Source organism: Quercus lobata, chromosome 10 (assembly GCF_001633185.2).
Source record: "Quercus lobata isolate SW786 chromosome 10, ValleyOak3.0 Primary Assembly, whole genome shotgun sequence".
Taxonomy (NCBI): domain Eukaryota; kingdom Viridiplantae; phylum Streptophyta; class Magnoliopsida; order Fagales; family Fagaceae; genus Quercus; species Quercus lobata.
The window spans coordinates 18,316,142-18,329,537 of NC_044913.1; the positions used below are offsets into that span (position 1 = coordinate 18,316,142).

Below are 13,396 nucleotides of genomic sequence, written 5' to 3' on the forward strand. Positions count from 1 at the left end.
CACCAAACTTGGTTGTTTTTATTGTTTCATACTTTTCCAAGTTATTTATTGTGTTAGTTGGTGGATTCTTTATATAGTAAAAGTAAACCATTAGGAACTACCCACAACAAAATACATAGAGAAGTAAATCTTTGTTGAATCTCAAATTGAACTATTGCTTGAATACTTTATACATGACTTTAATTGGAATAAACAGGATTGCATTCGTACATGAAGATTCATAGGTCTACAAATTAAATTGAAGTATTGAACTAAGTTTGAAACAAATCTGTCTTATTTTGTTTTTGCCCTTTCTGCACTAGCAGCAGAATTTTTGACACATTTCATCTTTGGAAAGGCTCACTTCTGGGTTTTTGCTGTGATTGGGATTGCTTATTCACTTCATATTACTTTGCCACTATTATCTCTGCTTTGTGCTTACGGTGTTCTAAGAAATGAAATGTGCCCGTTGGCAACTTTTTAACTAGATTGCTTTTGGATAGGAAAATTTAATGACAACATATTTTTTGTCCCCGTTTCTAAAACTCTCAACCTGATGGGAATTGTGCAAAGACTAGTTCATTATATAAGTGTTCAGCGGCTGAGTTCCAAAGTTATGAAGATGCAATTTTCCAGCTACGGATACTGCTGACACAAATCGGATCAAATCCAACATTATTGATCTTGGATGATGTCTGGTCTGGATTTGAAGTCTGTCTTAAGAAGCTTGAGTTGGGTATGCCAAATTGCAATATTCTGGTGACCTCAAGTTTCACTTTCACTTTAAATATAACTTACAACCATTAAATGATGACAATGCTACTACTCTGCTTCATCACTCAGCATCTCTGCAAGACGGGGGAGGTTAACAATCCAGTTGAAGTCATCAAAAAGGTTCTTTGTCAATCTGTCATATTCATATGGGTGAAATGTGCTTAAATCTTATTTATACTTTTCAGCATTGGGTAAGGTATATATATGCATACATTTTGCCATTGGGTAAGGTATATATATGCATATGAATGAAGAAATACATTCTAGTTTTGGTCTTGATGAGTACATAATACCATATGTATCCTATTCCAAAAAAAAAAAAAAAAAAACCATATGTACATGCCAAAATCATGCTTTCATACTTATGCATACATTTGAGCTTTCTTGTTTTGTTTTAAGCCACTTTTCCCCAGAATTTGAGTGAAAAATGAGAAAAAAAAAAGGTGCTAAAAAGCTTTGTTTTCATATTTCCAAGCAAGTCATGTGCTTATTACCCCTGTAGCCTCCAAACTAAAACTAATTTTACTTGGTTCCTTAAATTGCAGATGGTGAGAGGCTGTGGTGGGTTCCCACTGGCACTCGAACTGATTGGCAGATCACTCAATGAGAAACCTGTAGAGGCCTGGCTCAATATGGCTGAGAATTAGTCTAATGATCATTCTATTTTCAATTCTAACAATGATCAAAGAAGCTTAGAATTTTCAAATCATGAGGTCATCTTGAAAGAATGTTTCATGGATCTAGGTTCATTTCCTGAAGACCAAAGGATACCTGTTGCTGCCCTCAGTGATATGTGGACGGAATTACATAAACTAGATAAAGTTGGCAACGATGCCATTTGCAATTTACATAAACTCACCACCTGGAATCTGGCTAATCATGTAAGGGCAAGGTATGTGAACTCTTTATTTCTATGGTCTTATATCTTTGTAGCGTGCTCCCTTCATGTAACCATTAATAATTGCTAGTTGCTAGTTGTAATAGGTTATAACTCTGTACGTGGTCTAAGGCACACAATATTTTAATGTCTTATAACTTAATTAACTTCTTATGGAAATAGTATTTTATTATAGACTATTTGAGATGTACCTTTTTTTTTTTCATTTGAAGAAAGAATTTGAACCTTTTCTAACTTCTAATACTTCCCCATTCACCAGGAAAGATGCAAGTGATATCGACAATTATTATGATGAAGATTATGTCACACAACATGATCTTCTTAGAGAGCTAGCTGTGTATAAAAGCAACCAGGGTACAGTAGGACAAAGGCAAAGATGGATTATGGAAATAAGTGGAAACACTCCACCAAATTGGTGCACGGAACAGGATCAGCAACTAATTAATGCCCGCTTGTTATCTATCTCTACTGGTTTGTTCATGTTATCTCTAACAGGCACTTGCATGGACACGCGCACACACAATACATATCAAGTGCACTCTCACATTTTATAGAATTCTTTTTGCAGATACATCGTTCTTGTCAACTTGGTGCGACATTCAAGCACAAAAAGTTGAGTGTCTAGTTCTGAACCTCCGTACAAAGAATTACAGCTTACCTGAGTTTGTGGATAAAATGGATAAATTTAAGGTTTTGTTAATCACTAATTATGATTCTTTCCTGCCGAATTAAGAAATTTTCAACTACTCAACTCTCTACCCCGTTTAGAAACGATCAGATTGGAAAAGGTTTCAATCCCTTCCCTTTGCAAGGCCCTGGTATTGTTGAGGAGTTTGAAGAAAATATCCTTGTTTATGTGTAATATTGGTCAGGCTTTTGGGAATTGTACTATCCAAGTTTCAAAGCATTGCCAAATCTAATGGAGATAAACATTGACTATTGCAATGATCTAGTGGAATTTCCTGCAAAGCTGTGTGATGTTATCCTCTTAAAAAAACACAGCATCAACCATTGTCATCAGTTATCGACACTGCCTGAAGCAATTGGAAAGCTAGTGAATTTGGAAGTGCTAAGGCTTAGGTCATGTACTAATCTATCAGAATTGCCGGAGTCCAATCAAAAGCCTCCATCAATTAAGAATTCTTGACATAGTTGACTGCCTAAACATTAAAAACTTGCCAAAACACATTGGTGAGATATGTAATTTAACAGAGCTCCACATGCAAGGGGGTTACAGCTTGCGTAAGGAGTTGACATCATCAACTATAGATCTAAAGCAATTGAAGCTTGTGATATTTGATGAATAGAAGGTCAAGTTGTGGGAGCTTATTAAGGAAGTTCTCACCAATCTAAAGGCCAAGGTGGCTGCAAAAGACATTAACTTGAATTGGCTTCTCCAACTATGATTTTTGAGAATTGTTTCGTTTTGGAAAATTTTCTAGGTTTTGTTACGATGCATCCATTCTCTTCCTTTCTTTGTTTTTTTTTTTTTCCTCATGTTTCATTCAATAGTGTCAAAACATGAAATTAGTAATAGCAATAGAAAAATATTTTTGTAATAACCTTGAATTATGACGAATTTTCTGTTGATTTAAATTGTACACATATTGTCCAAGTGTGATGAATTCCATACTAAACTTGATAGGCTCATGCACAATTGTGCTTGGTTTGAAACTTATGGTCAGTCTGTTATTGAATTCATGAGTCCTGGGATATCTGATCATTGTCCAATCCTCATAGCTTTTAGAGATGGGCCAATTTTTTGGTATAATCCTTAAATAATTTTCAACTTCTGGACTATTAGGTTTTAAATTTGTATAGTTTTATTGGCAAATACGTGAACACAAACTTGTCTAGTAATAGCTTATAGAGTCTATATGAATGGTTAGACAATGCTTAGGTACTGCTATTCAGTGTGCAAGAATAGGAAATCAATTGATTCAAGAAACAAGATTTTTAACAGTGTCGACCGACTAAACTGCGTATTTGCAGAATCAATTTTTCAACACACCGGATGATTAGGGTTACAAATCTACTTCACAAAGTATTTAAAGAAAACCCTAGGGCACATTTTTCAAGACTTTGGAGTAGCTCAATTTGATATCTAAAAGGTTTATACCTATTGCTCTTTTAAGTCTCTACCAGTAATCACTCACATACTCTTTGAACTAGTGGATTAAAGTTGTTGATCTCTAGATATCAAGTGTACTTGATTCAAATTTTCAAGGGGACATTGAAGTCATGAGCTAGAGGTTCACGTTGTAGTTGATTACTATTAGAGATTTCTGTGGGATTTAGAACTCAGTTTCGTACCTTTAGTTAGATTTACAACTATTAGAGTTATTCTTACTGTAAATCTCTATCTAATAGTGAATCTATTCACCTCGAGATAGATAAGGTCAAGTCTCCCAGGTTTTTCTTGTGAAATGATTTGTTTCATTGGTTTCTTAGGTCATCATATTGTGTCTCTTTTATTTTTCCGCACTTGCATGATATTGATAATCATGTTTCAACCTAAAGCTTCCATAACAAATCTAATAATCAACTTGACTTTAAAACTAGTAAAATACAGTGTTTTGATAGGGGTCTAAACCCAACAATTGGTATCAGAGCTGGTTAGCTTTTGTTTAGGTAGTTTTACCCAAAGTTGACCCCTACTTTCATGGATCATGGTCACTTCCTAGTTATTCCACCCCATTTTGATCAGAACAAGTACGCTTATTAGAAAGTGAGAATGAATGTTTTCTTAAAGTCTTTAGATGAGAAAGTGTGCGAGTTTGTAGAAACTGGTTGGACAGAACTTGCAACTCCTACAACTTAATGGACTAATACTTGATAGGAAGTTGCTAGTCATAACTATAAAGCTATGAATGTGATTTTCAATGTTGTTTCCTTAGAGGAATTCAAGAAAACATCAAATGTGGAAGTAGCTCACACTGCTTGGAACATCCTCCAAATAGTGCATGAAGGAACTAAAAGCAGTTAAAATCAGTAGTTAAAACCAACAAACTCCAACAGTTAGCTACCAAATTTGAAAGCATTAAAATGTCAAATGATGATTCATTGTGATCTTGTAATCTGATATTAAAGATTCGTTTCTTGTTTATGTTCCTCTTTTCTTGTTTCTGTTCCTCTACTTTCTCAATATTCACTTAGAATTACCTGATTTTAGTACCCTTTAATTGTGATGGTGTGTTCTACTCTTTTATTTATTTTATAAGTGAGTGTGTTCTCTTTTACTTTACTGTGCTTACTTGGGAAGTCATTCTATATGTAAAATATATGATTTATACTTCCTCCTATGTAGGAGAGTGCCTTTAGTGACCAATCTTTTTCTCTTCCTTTTTTTTATTTTTTTTATTTATACTTTAGGGTACAAGTATAATAATGCAGCAGATTGAACATTATCGGATTATCAATTTGGTTTTATGCTAGGGAGGTCTACCATAGAAGTATTTTTCTATGGTAGAAGACGTATGATAGAGGACCTGGAGAGGTTATTTGGTCGATTTTATTAAAGATATATTGTGGTGATTAAGGATATGTAATAACAGAATTGTAACTAGTGTGAGAACAAGTGGAGATGTCTTATATCTTGCTCAATCAAAACAAATACTGAAAAGCATCCAAATGTTAGGATTCCAAAATCACAGTATGAAAGTTCAATTATGTGTATAAAACACCCTTGAACGTTTAGACCCCCAATTACAAAATAACCAATTCAAGCTTTATGTCAAACAACTAGTGTGCGGAAAATGAACAAAAGCTATAAACAAAATTGGTAAACAATCTAAGCCAATTAAAAACACATCCACAGCAGAAAATAAAAGGCAAAGATAAAGGGAAGAGAGATGCAAATACAAGGACAACACACGATGTGTTATCGAAGAGGAAACAGAAGCCCTCGGCGTAAAACCTCTCCGCCGCCATCCAAGCAGTCAATAATCCACTAGAAAATGTAATTGGGATACATGAACAACAATAGACCCTCCAAGCCTAATCTACCCGATGTACCTAAGCCCTCCAAGCTTCTTGCTCCAACGAGATTGCGCCGAACCTTTTTCTTTTCTAGCTTACCGGATTCCGCTATAATCCATAGCATCCGCCATCCTTGGCATCTTCCAATGCTTCCCAAAGCTCCAAAAACACTCAACACTCTAAATGGGTGTGGGTAGTATTTGGATAGAAATCTCCTCTCAATAGGTATGACAATGAGAGAGGGAATGAGAAGAGACTACAAAGATTTCTCTCTAAGAATGAGTAGCTCTCTCTAATTAGGTGGGTGTTTTGAAGAAACCTCTCTTAGGGTTTTTCTTTCTGAATAGCCACACATATTTTGTGGGAATGAGGTGTATTTATACTGGTGTGAAAATGGAATGCGAAGAGTCAGTTTTTCCAAAAACAGGACTGGCTGGCGACTTGACCTCGCGACTTAACTGAGTCGCGAGTTCAAGTAGCGAGCTAGCTAAATGGCCAGTCTGGATTTTTGTCCTGTAGTGCTCCAGCTGGCATGACTGTTCAGCTCCCCTGCATGCTCTGCACGTGTGCAACTTTTGGCGGCTTGCAAGTCGCGAGCCTCCTGCGAGTCCTAGCCGCGAGTCTCTGCTTCACTGCACTGTCTTGAGCATTTCTTCACACTCTCTCACACACTACCCTTACATGATTCCCACCTAAATACAAGGTTTCTAAGTGCTGTATTACAAGCAAATTTGTCACGGAATAAAGCCAACACATGGTTGATTAAATTCAACCTTACAATCTCCCCCTTTGGCTATTCCGTGACAAAACACCCTAAAACAGACTCTAGACTTAAACGTGAGTTTGGGAACAATGGCAAAACTCGCTCACACCTAAATCTAGAAGCTGTGAAGCTCTTGAATCATATGACCATAAATCTCCTGAAACACAACAATACACCATGATCATTGTATGCAGAAAAGCATGAAATGCATATGAAACAGGTAATATGTGATCAAGCAAAGATGGAGTTAAGAAACAAACCATGGCTAGATCAACAAAGCAATCACTACAAGGTAGTGACCATAATGCTCATTCACACTTGGAATGAACACTTGAACAAACAAGTAAACAAGCTCAATGCAAGTCACTTGCATGTTCTACACTCAACCAATGCACAATACACTAAGTATATGCATCTAGGAACAATCCTACAAGGGCACAAGAGTGACAGTACTTAACCAGAAAATGCATGACATTTGGATAGAAGTACTGATTTAACAAAATCGTAGAGGCTGCATAAAGCATGGTACAGACCATAAAGCCTACAAGTATAAACCCTAAAAGCTTACAAAAGCAACATGGGTACAAACCACCAAATACTGAATATAAACTAAAAATGCTTAAAGTTTCTCCCCTTCAGAATGATGAGAAGCTGTGATGCACTTGGAACATATATACTTGTAACCTAAAACACTTGCACAAAACACATTAGACTCTCAAGGTAAAGCAAGTAATAAAGGACAAGTATAATATGACAAGTAAATTGCGATCAAGTAAACATGATATGAAACATGTGAGCAACTTGATCAAACACCAAAAAAAATCATATAGAAATGACTACAATAATCACAAAGCAAAGTAAATGATCATCTGAACATGCATTCAATGAAGCATAATAGCATAGGGAGGCCAAAATGGCCCATTAGCATTAATTTTTGAAATATTTAGCAACAGAGCATTGTTTCGGAAATAATTAGGGAAGTACCACTTTTTCCGAAAACCCCGCTATAGGGCCCGAAAACGTCACTATAGGGCTTAAAAAACGCCACTATAGGGCCCCTTGAACCTGTTATGGGGACTTATAAAAAAATTTTGCAGGAAAACGCCGCTATAGGGCCCAAAAACGTCACTATAGGGCTTAAAAACGCCACTATAGGGCCCCTTGAACCTGTTATGAGACTTATAAAAAAATTTTGCAGGAAAACGCCGCTATAGGGCCCAAAAACGTCACTATAGGGCTTAAAAATGCCACTATAGGGCCCCTTGAACCTGTTATGGGACTTATAAAAAAATTTTGCAGGAAAACGCCGCTATAGGACCCTAAAAAGTGGTATTTCCCTAATTATTTCCGAAACAGTGCTCTGTTGCTAAATATTTCAAAAATTAATGCTAATGGGCCATTTTGGCCAGCATAGGGATATATGCATGTCCAAAGCACAAACATGATGCAATGAGAACAACAAAGCATAACTCAAAGCACCATAATACCAACAAGAAAACAAACAAAACAAAGTTTTCTAGTTAACACAATGTCTTCTCCCCCTTGGTATATGCATCTCCACTATGGAAAATCTCTCCCCCTACAAATGTGCACGAGAAATAGAATTTCTCCCCCTAAGGATGTGCACAAGAGTCATATAGAAATGACAAAAACTCTCCGGTATACTCTCTAGAGTACACTCTTCCCCTTTTTTTCAGGAATAGACAAAGGGTCAAGAAGAAACGAGGGCAAGAGATGAAGGTACGAACAATGCTAATGATGCATGAGGGGTGCGAGATGAATGAGAAAATGAAGCTCAAACCTAAGACAATGAAAATGCTACAGAGCATAAAGTAGACATGACATGCTAGGAAGAAGAAGCAAGGTCAAGACCAATGCATGACAAGGGTAGCAAAGGTGTGTGCAAGAGGTGGCTAAGTGCAATGCATGACCAATGCATGAAAAATGCACATGTGGGGTAAGGTGTGTTAAATACACAACCAATGAACCAAACATGTTCCTAATGAGGAAACATGAGAAACCCCAAAGTTTGGTACTCATCGGAGTCCAAACAAGCGAGAAAATGTCTAAGAGGCATTTTATCAAACACCTAGCATGCACACTATGAATAATAATGTGAAACAATGCATGAATATCATGAAATCCACCCTTAATACATGTTCTATCTGCCACAAGGTGCCAACATCCAATGCAAATCAGCAAAAGAAACCAAACCCATGAAGAAATTTGACAAAAATTAAGTTTTCCCAACCCCTATGATAAAAATCCCAACCAAGAGCACAAAACTCTCCAAAACATAATTTAAGGATCAAAATTAATGAAAAGAGTTTATAAATACCTTAGAAATGTTAATGGAATGAAAAATCATTCAAATTGGTTGGGTTTTGATGTAAAAATATTGAAAGAGGGGTTTTAGAGAGGATGGGAGAGGTTTAAAACAAGTTTCCCACAAAAAGCCCTTTAAAAAACTATTTTTGGGCGTTTCGCGACTGGGCGAGTCGCGAGGTTCAGTCGTGAAAATTTTCGCGAGTCGCAAGTGAGTTGCGAGCAAGCCGCGAGTCGCGAGGTTCAGTCACAAAAATTTTCGCGAGTCGCGAGCAAGCCGCGAGTGAGTCGCCAAAAGCTTCTATATGAACTCGCGACTGGGGTTTCGCGACTGGCGAGTCGCCAGCTGAGCCACGAAAAACTCTAACAACTGTTTTTTAATACAGAACATGGTTAAACAATGAAAAACAAAGTAAACACTAAACATGAACACAAAGAGTGATAAAAATCACTTCCAAAAACATATAAAATGATCAAAAATCTTTTTGGATTGAACCATATATGATTGAGCACACACACATCACATTTAGACAAGTACAATCTAACAAATGAATAAGACATTCATTGAACATTAGGCAAGTGTGTTGTGTGTGTGTATCAAATGTGGAATAGTCCTTAGTCTAGAGTGAAGCTTCAATGATCAATTCAATCAAGTCATACACAACTAGTACTAAGTCAAGTGGTCTATCTCAATTATAGAAATGAACATATATGACCTCCCACAAGAAAACGATTACATAAAATTGAAGCTTTTCATTTGGCTTCTTACAATTCATATCATTTGATCATTTTGAATCAATACAACTCATTTTGAGCAATACATCTCATTTTTGAGATTGATGCCTGAAATTTTTTGATATTTCAATTTGATGAACAAGCCTTTGGCTTTTGGGCATCAAACATTTTCAATACAAGTCGCTTTCCCTTTTTCCTAGTCAAATACTAGTATGTGCGACGGCTTTTGCAGCTCATTATCTCTTTTCATTTTGAGATTTACATTTATTGAGCTCTTTAAGCAATAAAAATAAAAGAGTGGGAAGAGATATAAGCACAAGTCTACGCAAGTATTAAAACCAACATGACTATTGACTAATCATTCATGACAAGCTTGAAGATCGATTTACAACAATCACACAAAGATGTCAAGATTTTTCCCGCAAAGATAAAAGTGCAAAAATAACAAGCTAAGCTCGTAAATGCACAAAGCCATTTGTACAAAGGTACAAGACCAAACTCACATGTGATATGTGCTCAAACATATACGATCAAACTTTTTGAAATTTTCACTTTTTATGTGGTTTTGGATTTTTTACTCACACAAAACTGAAAAATAAAAGTAAGATAAAAAACAAAACAATGCATACAAATAAATGCAAGGTGCACAAAATGCATGAAGATGTGACATTTAATGCATGAAGGGTCCTACAAAGATTGAAAGAATTAGATCAAGGACCAAAAGAGCAAAAGCTCAACCATAGGAACCCTTCTTCATCCAAACGGAACGATTGTTTAGAATGAGTGTCTCAAGAGAAGTGAGACGAGGGTTGGATGAATGAGAACCGGAGATACACATAGTCAAGGAGTTAAGAGCATTAAACAATTTCTTTAACAACATGATATTTTCACTCAAAACCAGTTTACTCTTTTTAGCACAACTTCCAAAAAGCTCAAGTTTTTCTTTTCTTTTAATTCTTTTAAAAGCATGAAACTTAGAGCATTGAGGTCTTAGATGACCAAAGGCACCACAATGGTGACAAACAATGTGTTTAGGTCCACTAGGCTTTTTGGGAAGGGATCTAGCAACATGGTTTTGTTCACTCTTCAACTTATGACATTGAGGTCTTATATGACCAATCACACCGCAATGGTGGCAAGTTGGAACAAACTTAGATCCATCCAAAACCTTAGGTTGAGACCTAAACGAAGGCTTTGACTTAACAGCCTTTCTCTCCACCTTTTGATTTCTTTTATGTGGAGGAATGTACACCGATTTGTCCTTTAAGGTAGAACACACACTAGGCACAAAATCGGGTACCACAACATGATTGCAACAAATATTTTCATTCTTTTTAACAATAGGTTCAGCAATCAAACACTTGGCATGCATCTTAAGAGATTCATTTTCACATTTAAGATCATCAACAAGTTTGTTAGACAAAACAAGTTTAGCATCCAAGTCCATATTCAAATATTCAAACTCTTTCAGCTTTTCAAGAGAAATTTCAGCAAGTTTTTTATATTTCTCAACCAATTTGTTGGATTCATTGAGCTTAGCAATCAAATCATCCTTTTAACAAAATAACTTGCTCAAATTCTTTTGAAACTTCTTAGCATTTTTCTTCAAGAGTTTGTCAACAACACCCATGGATTCAAATAACATGTCATCACACTTATGAGGATTAACACTCATAGAGGCATTTTCACAAACACGTGGCATGTTACATTCATCACCAACCAAATCATGCAAAGAGGCATACAAAGCACAATCCATGGCAAATAAACACAAGGGGTCAAGGATCACACTTAGGTATTTAAACCACAACAAGTGTACCCGCTCTGATACCAAATGAAAGTTCAATTATGTGTATAAAACACCCTTGAACATTTAGACCCCCAATTACAAAATAACCAATTCAAGATTTATGTCAAACAACTAGTGTGCGAAAAATGAATAAAAGCTATAAACAAAATTGGTAAACAATCTAAGCCAATTAAAAACACATCCACAGCAGAAAATAAAAGGCAAAGATAAAGGGAAGAGAGATGCAAACACAAGGACAACACACGATGTGTTATCGAAGAGGAAACCGAAGCCCTCGGCGTAAAACCTCTCCGCCGCCCTCCAAGCGGTTAATAATCCACTAGAAAATGTAGTTGGGATACATGACCAGCAATAGACCCTCCAAGCCTAATCTACCCGATGTACCTAAGCCCTCCAAGCTTCTTGCTCCAACGAGGTTGCGCTGAACCTTTTTCTTTTCTAGCTTACCGGATTCCGCTATAATCCATAGCATCCGCCATCCTTAGCATCTTCCAATGCTTCCCAAAGCTCCAAAAACACTCAACACTCTAAATGGGTGTGGGTAGTATTTGGATAGAAATCTCCTCTCAATAGGTATGATAATGAGAGAGGGAATGAGAAGAGACTACAAAGATTTCTCTCTAAGAATGAGTAGCTCTCTCTAATTAGGTGGGTGTTTTGAAGAAACCTCTCTTAGGGTTTTTCTTTCTGAATAGCCACACATATTTTGTGGGAATGAGGGGTATTTATACTGGTGTGAAAATGGAATGCGAAAAGTCAGTTTTTCCAAAAACAGGGCTGGCTGGCGACTTGACCTCGCGACTTAACTGAGTTGCGAGTTCAAGTCGCGAGCTAGCTAAATGGCCAGTCTGGATTTTTGTCCTGTAGTGCTCCAGCTGGCATGATTGTTCAGCTCTCCTGCATGCTCTGCACGTGTGCAACTTTTGGCGGCTTGCAAGCCGCGAGCCTCCCGCGAGTCCTAGCTGCGAGTCTCTGCTTCACTGCACTGTCTTGAGTATTTCTTCACACTCTCTCACACACTACCCTTACATGATTCCCACCTAAATACAAGATTTCTAAGTGCTGTATTACAAGCAAATTTGTCACGGAATAAAGCCAACACATGGTTGATTAAATTCAACCTTACACAGTAGAACAACAATGAGATATTTGATTTCTTGCCTGTCCCTGGTTAAAAGTGATACATTGTTTTGATGTACTTTACTGTCATGTTGGCTTGTCTGCCTTTTCTGTGTCATAAAAGGTTAAATATATGTTTAATATCATTTGACTAACATCTTCTGCAAATAAAGTAATGACAGTACTGGTGTTATCTTCTTAGGACTTGCATCCTTTGATATCTCTTTCAATTCGTTTCTTTTTCCTCTTTTAACATTCTTGTGAAGACTTCTATGACGTAATACCATATTGGTCTAGGAACATACCACTGATTTGTAATGATACTATCTGATTGTATCAAACATATTTTGATTGTCAGTTGATAATGTCAAATGTATATCGGTCATTCTCTCTCTCAACATGCATAAAGTTGTCAATGAGTATTTTTCTCAATGTGAGTGCATGCATATTCTTTATCAATTGTGTGCTTTGGATGGACAGGGATTTTGATATGTTGCGTCTGGTCCTATGGTTAGATCTTCGTATAAAGCAGGTGATCGAATTCTACATCAAATCCATGATTGAATCAGATCGGGCTGCTTCTTCACAGCTTCCTGTTTTTGGACTAGTATTTTTTTTCCTCTTACATATAATATCATAAAATCATCACTTCCTGTGTATTGTTTCAGTGATAATTACCTGGGCTTATGGTCAATCAGCTTTAGTTCTTTTTTAAAGTGGCTAGAACCTTGTAACTCAACTAGCATATCTTGATATTTCCAACAGAGACATTCAAGGTTTAATTCTCCCTCCCTCACTGTAAGTATAAAAAATAAAAAATAAAAAATGAAAAAGTACTTTTCTAAAGTGAAATATGGTTAGGATGAAAATGGGAACGAAGGCTATTCCTCTTGCGTGCCAAATTCTTTATGGTAAAAGATAAGCTTGAAATTGTGTGGACACCAGATACTCTGTAATCCTAACCTGGTCATGTACATCCAATTCGTTGTAATTATTCAATTTTGTTCTGCTGCTCTTT

The 13,396-nt window shown here is 36.6% G+C and overlaps 1 protein-coding gene across 1 annotated transcript; it reads left to right on the forward strand.

Annotated features, from left to right (window-relative positions):
- Positions 1–1,487: 1,487 nt before the first annotated feature.
- Positions 1,488–2,798, forward strand: LOC115964452 (probable disease resistance protein At5g66910). The gene is made up of 5 exons (XM_031083760.1): positions 1,488–1,645; positions 1,911–2,122; positions 2,220–2,341; positions 2,385–2,469; positions 2,524–2,798. Exons 1-5 carry the CDS (start codon positions 1,488–1,490, stop codon positions 2,796–2,798), a joined length of 852 nt encoding a protein of 283 aa, XP_030939620.1.
- The last annotated feature ends 10,598 nt before the right edge of the window (positions 2,799–13,396 follow it).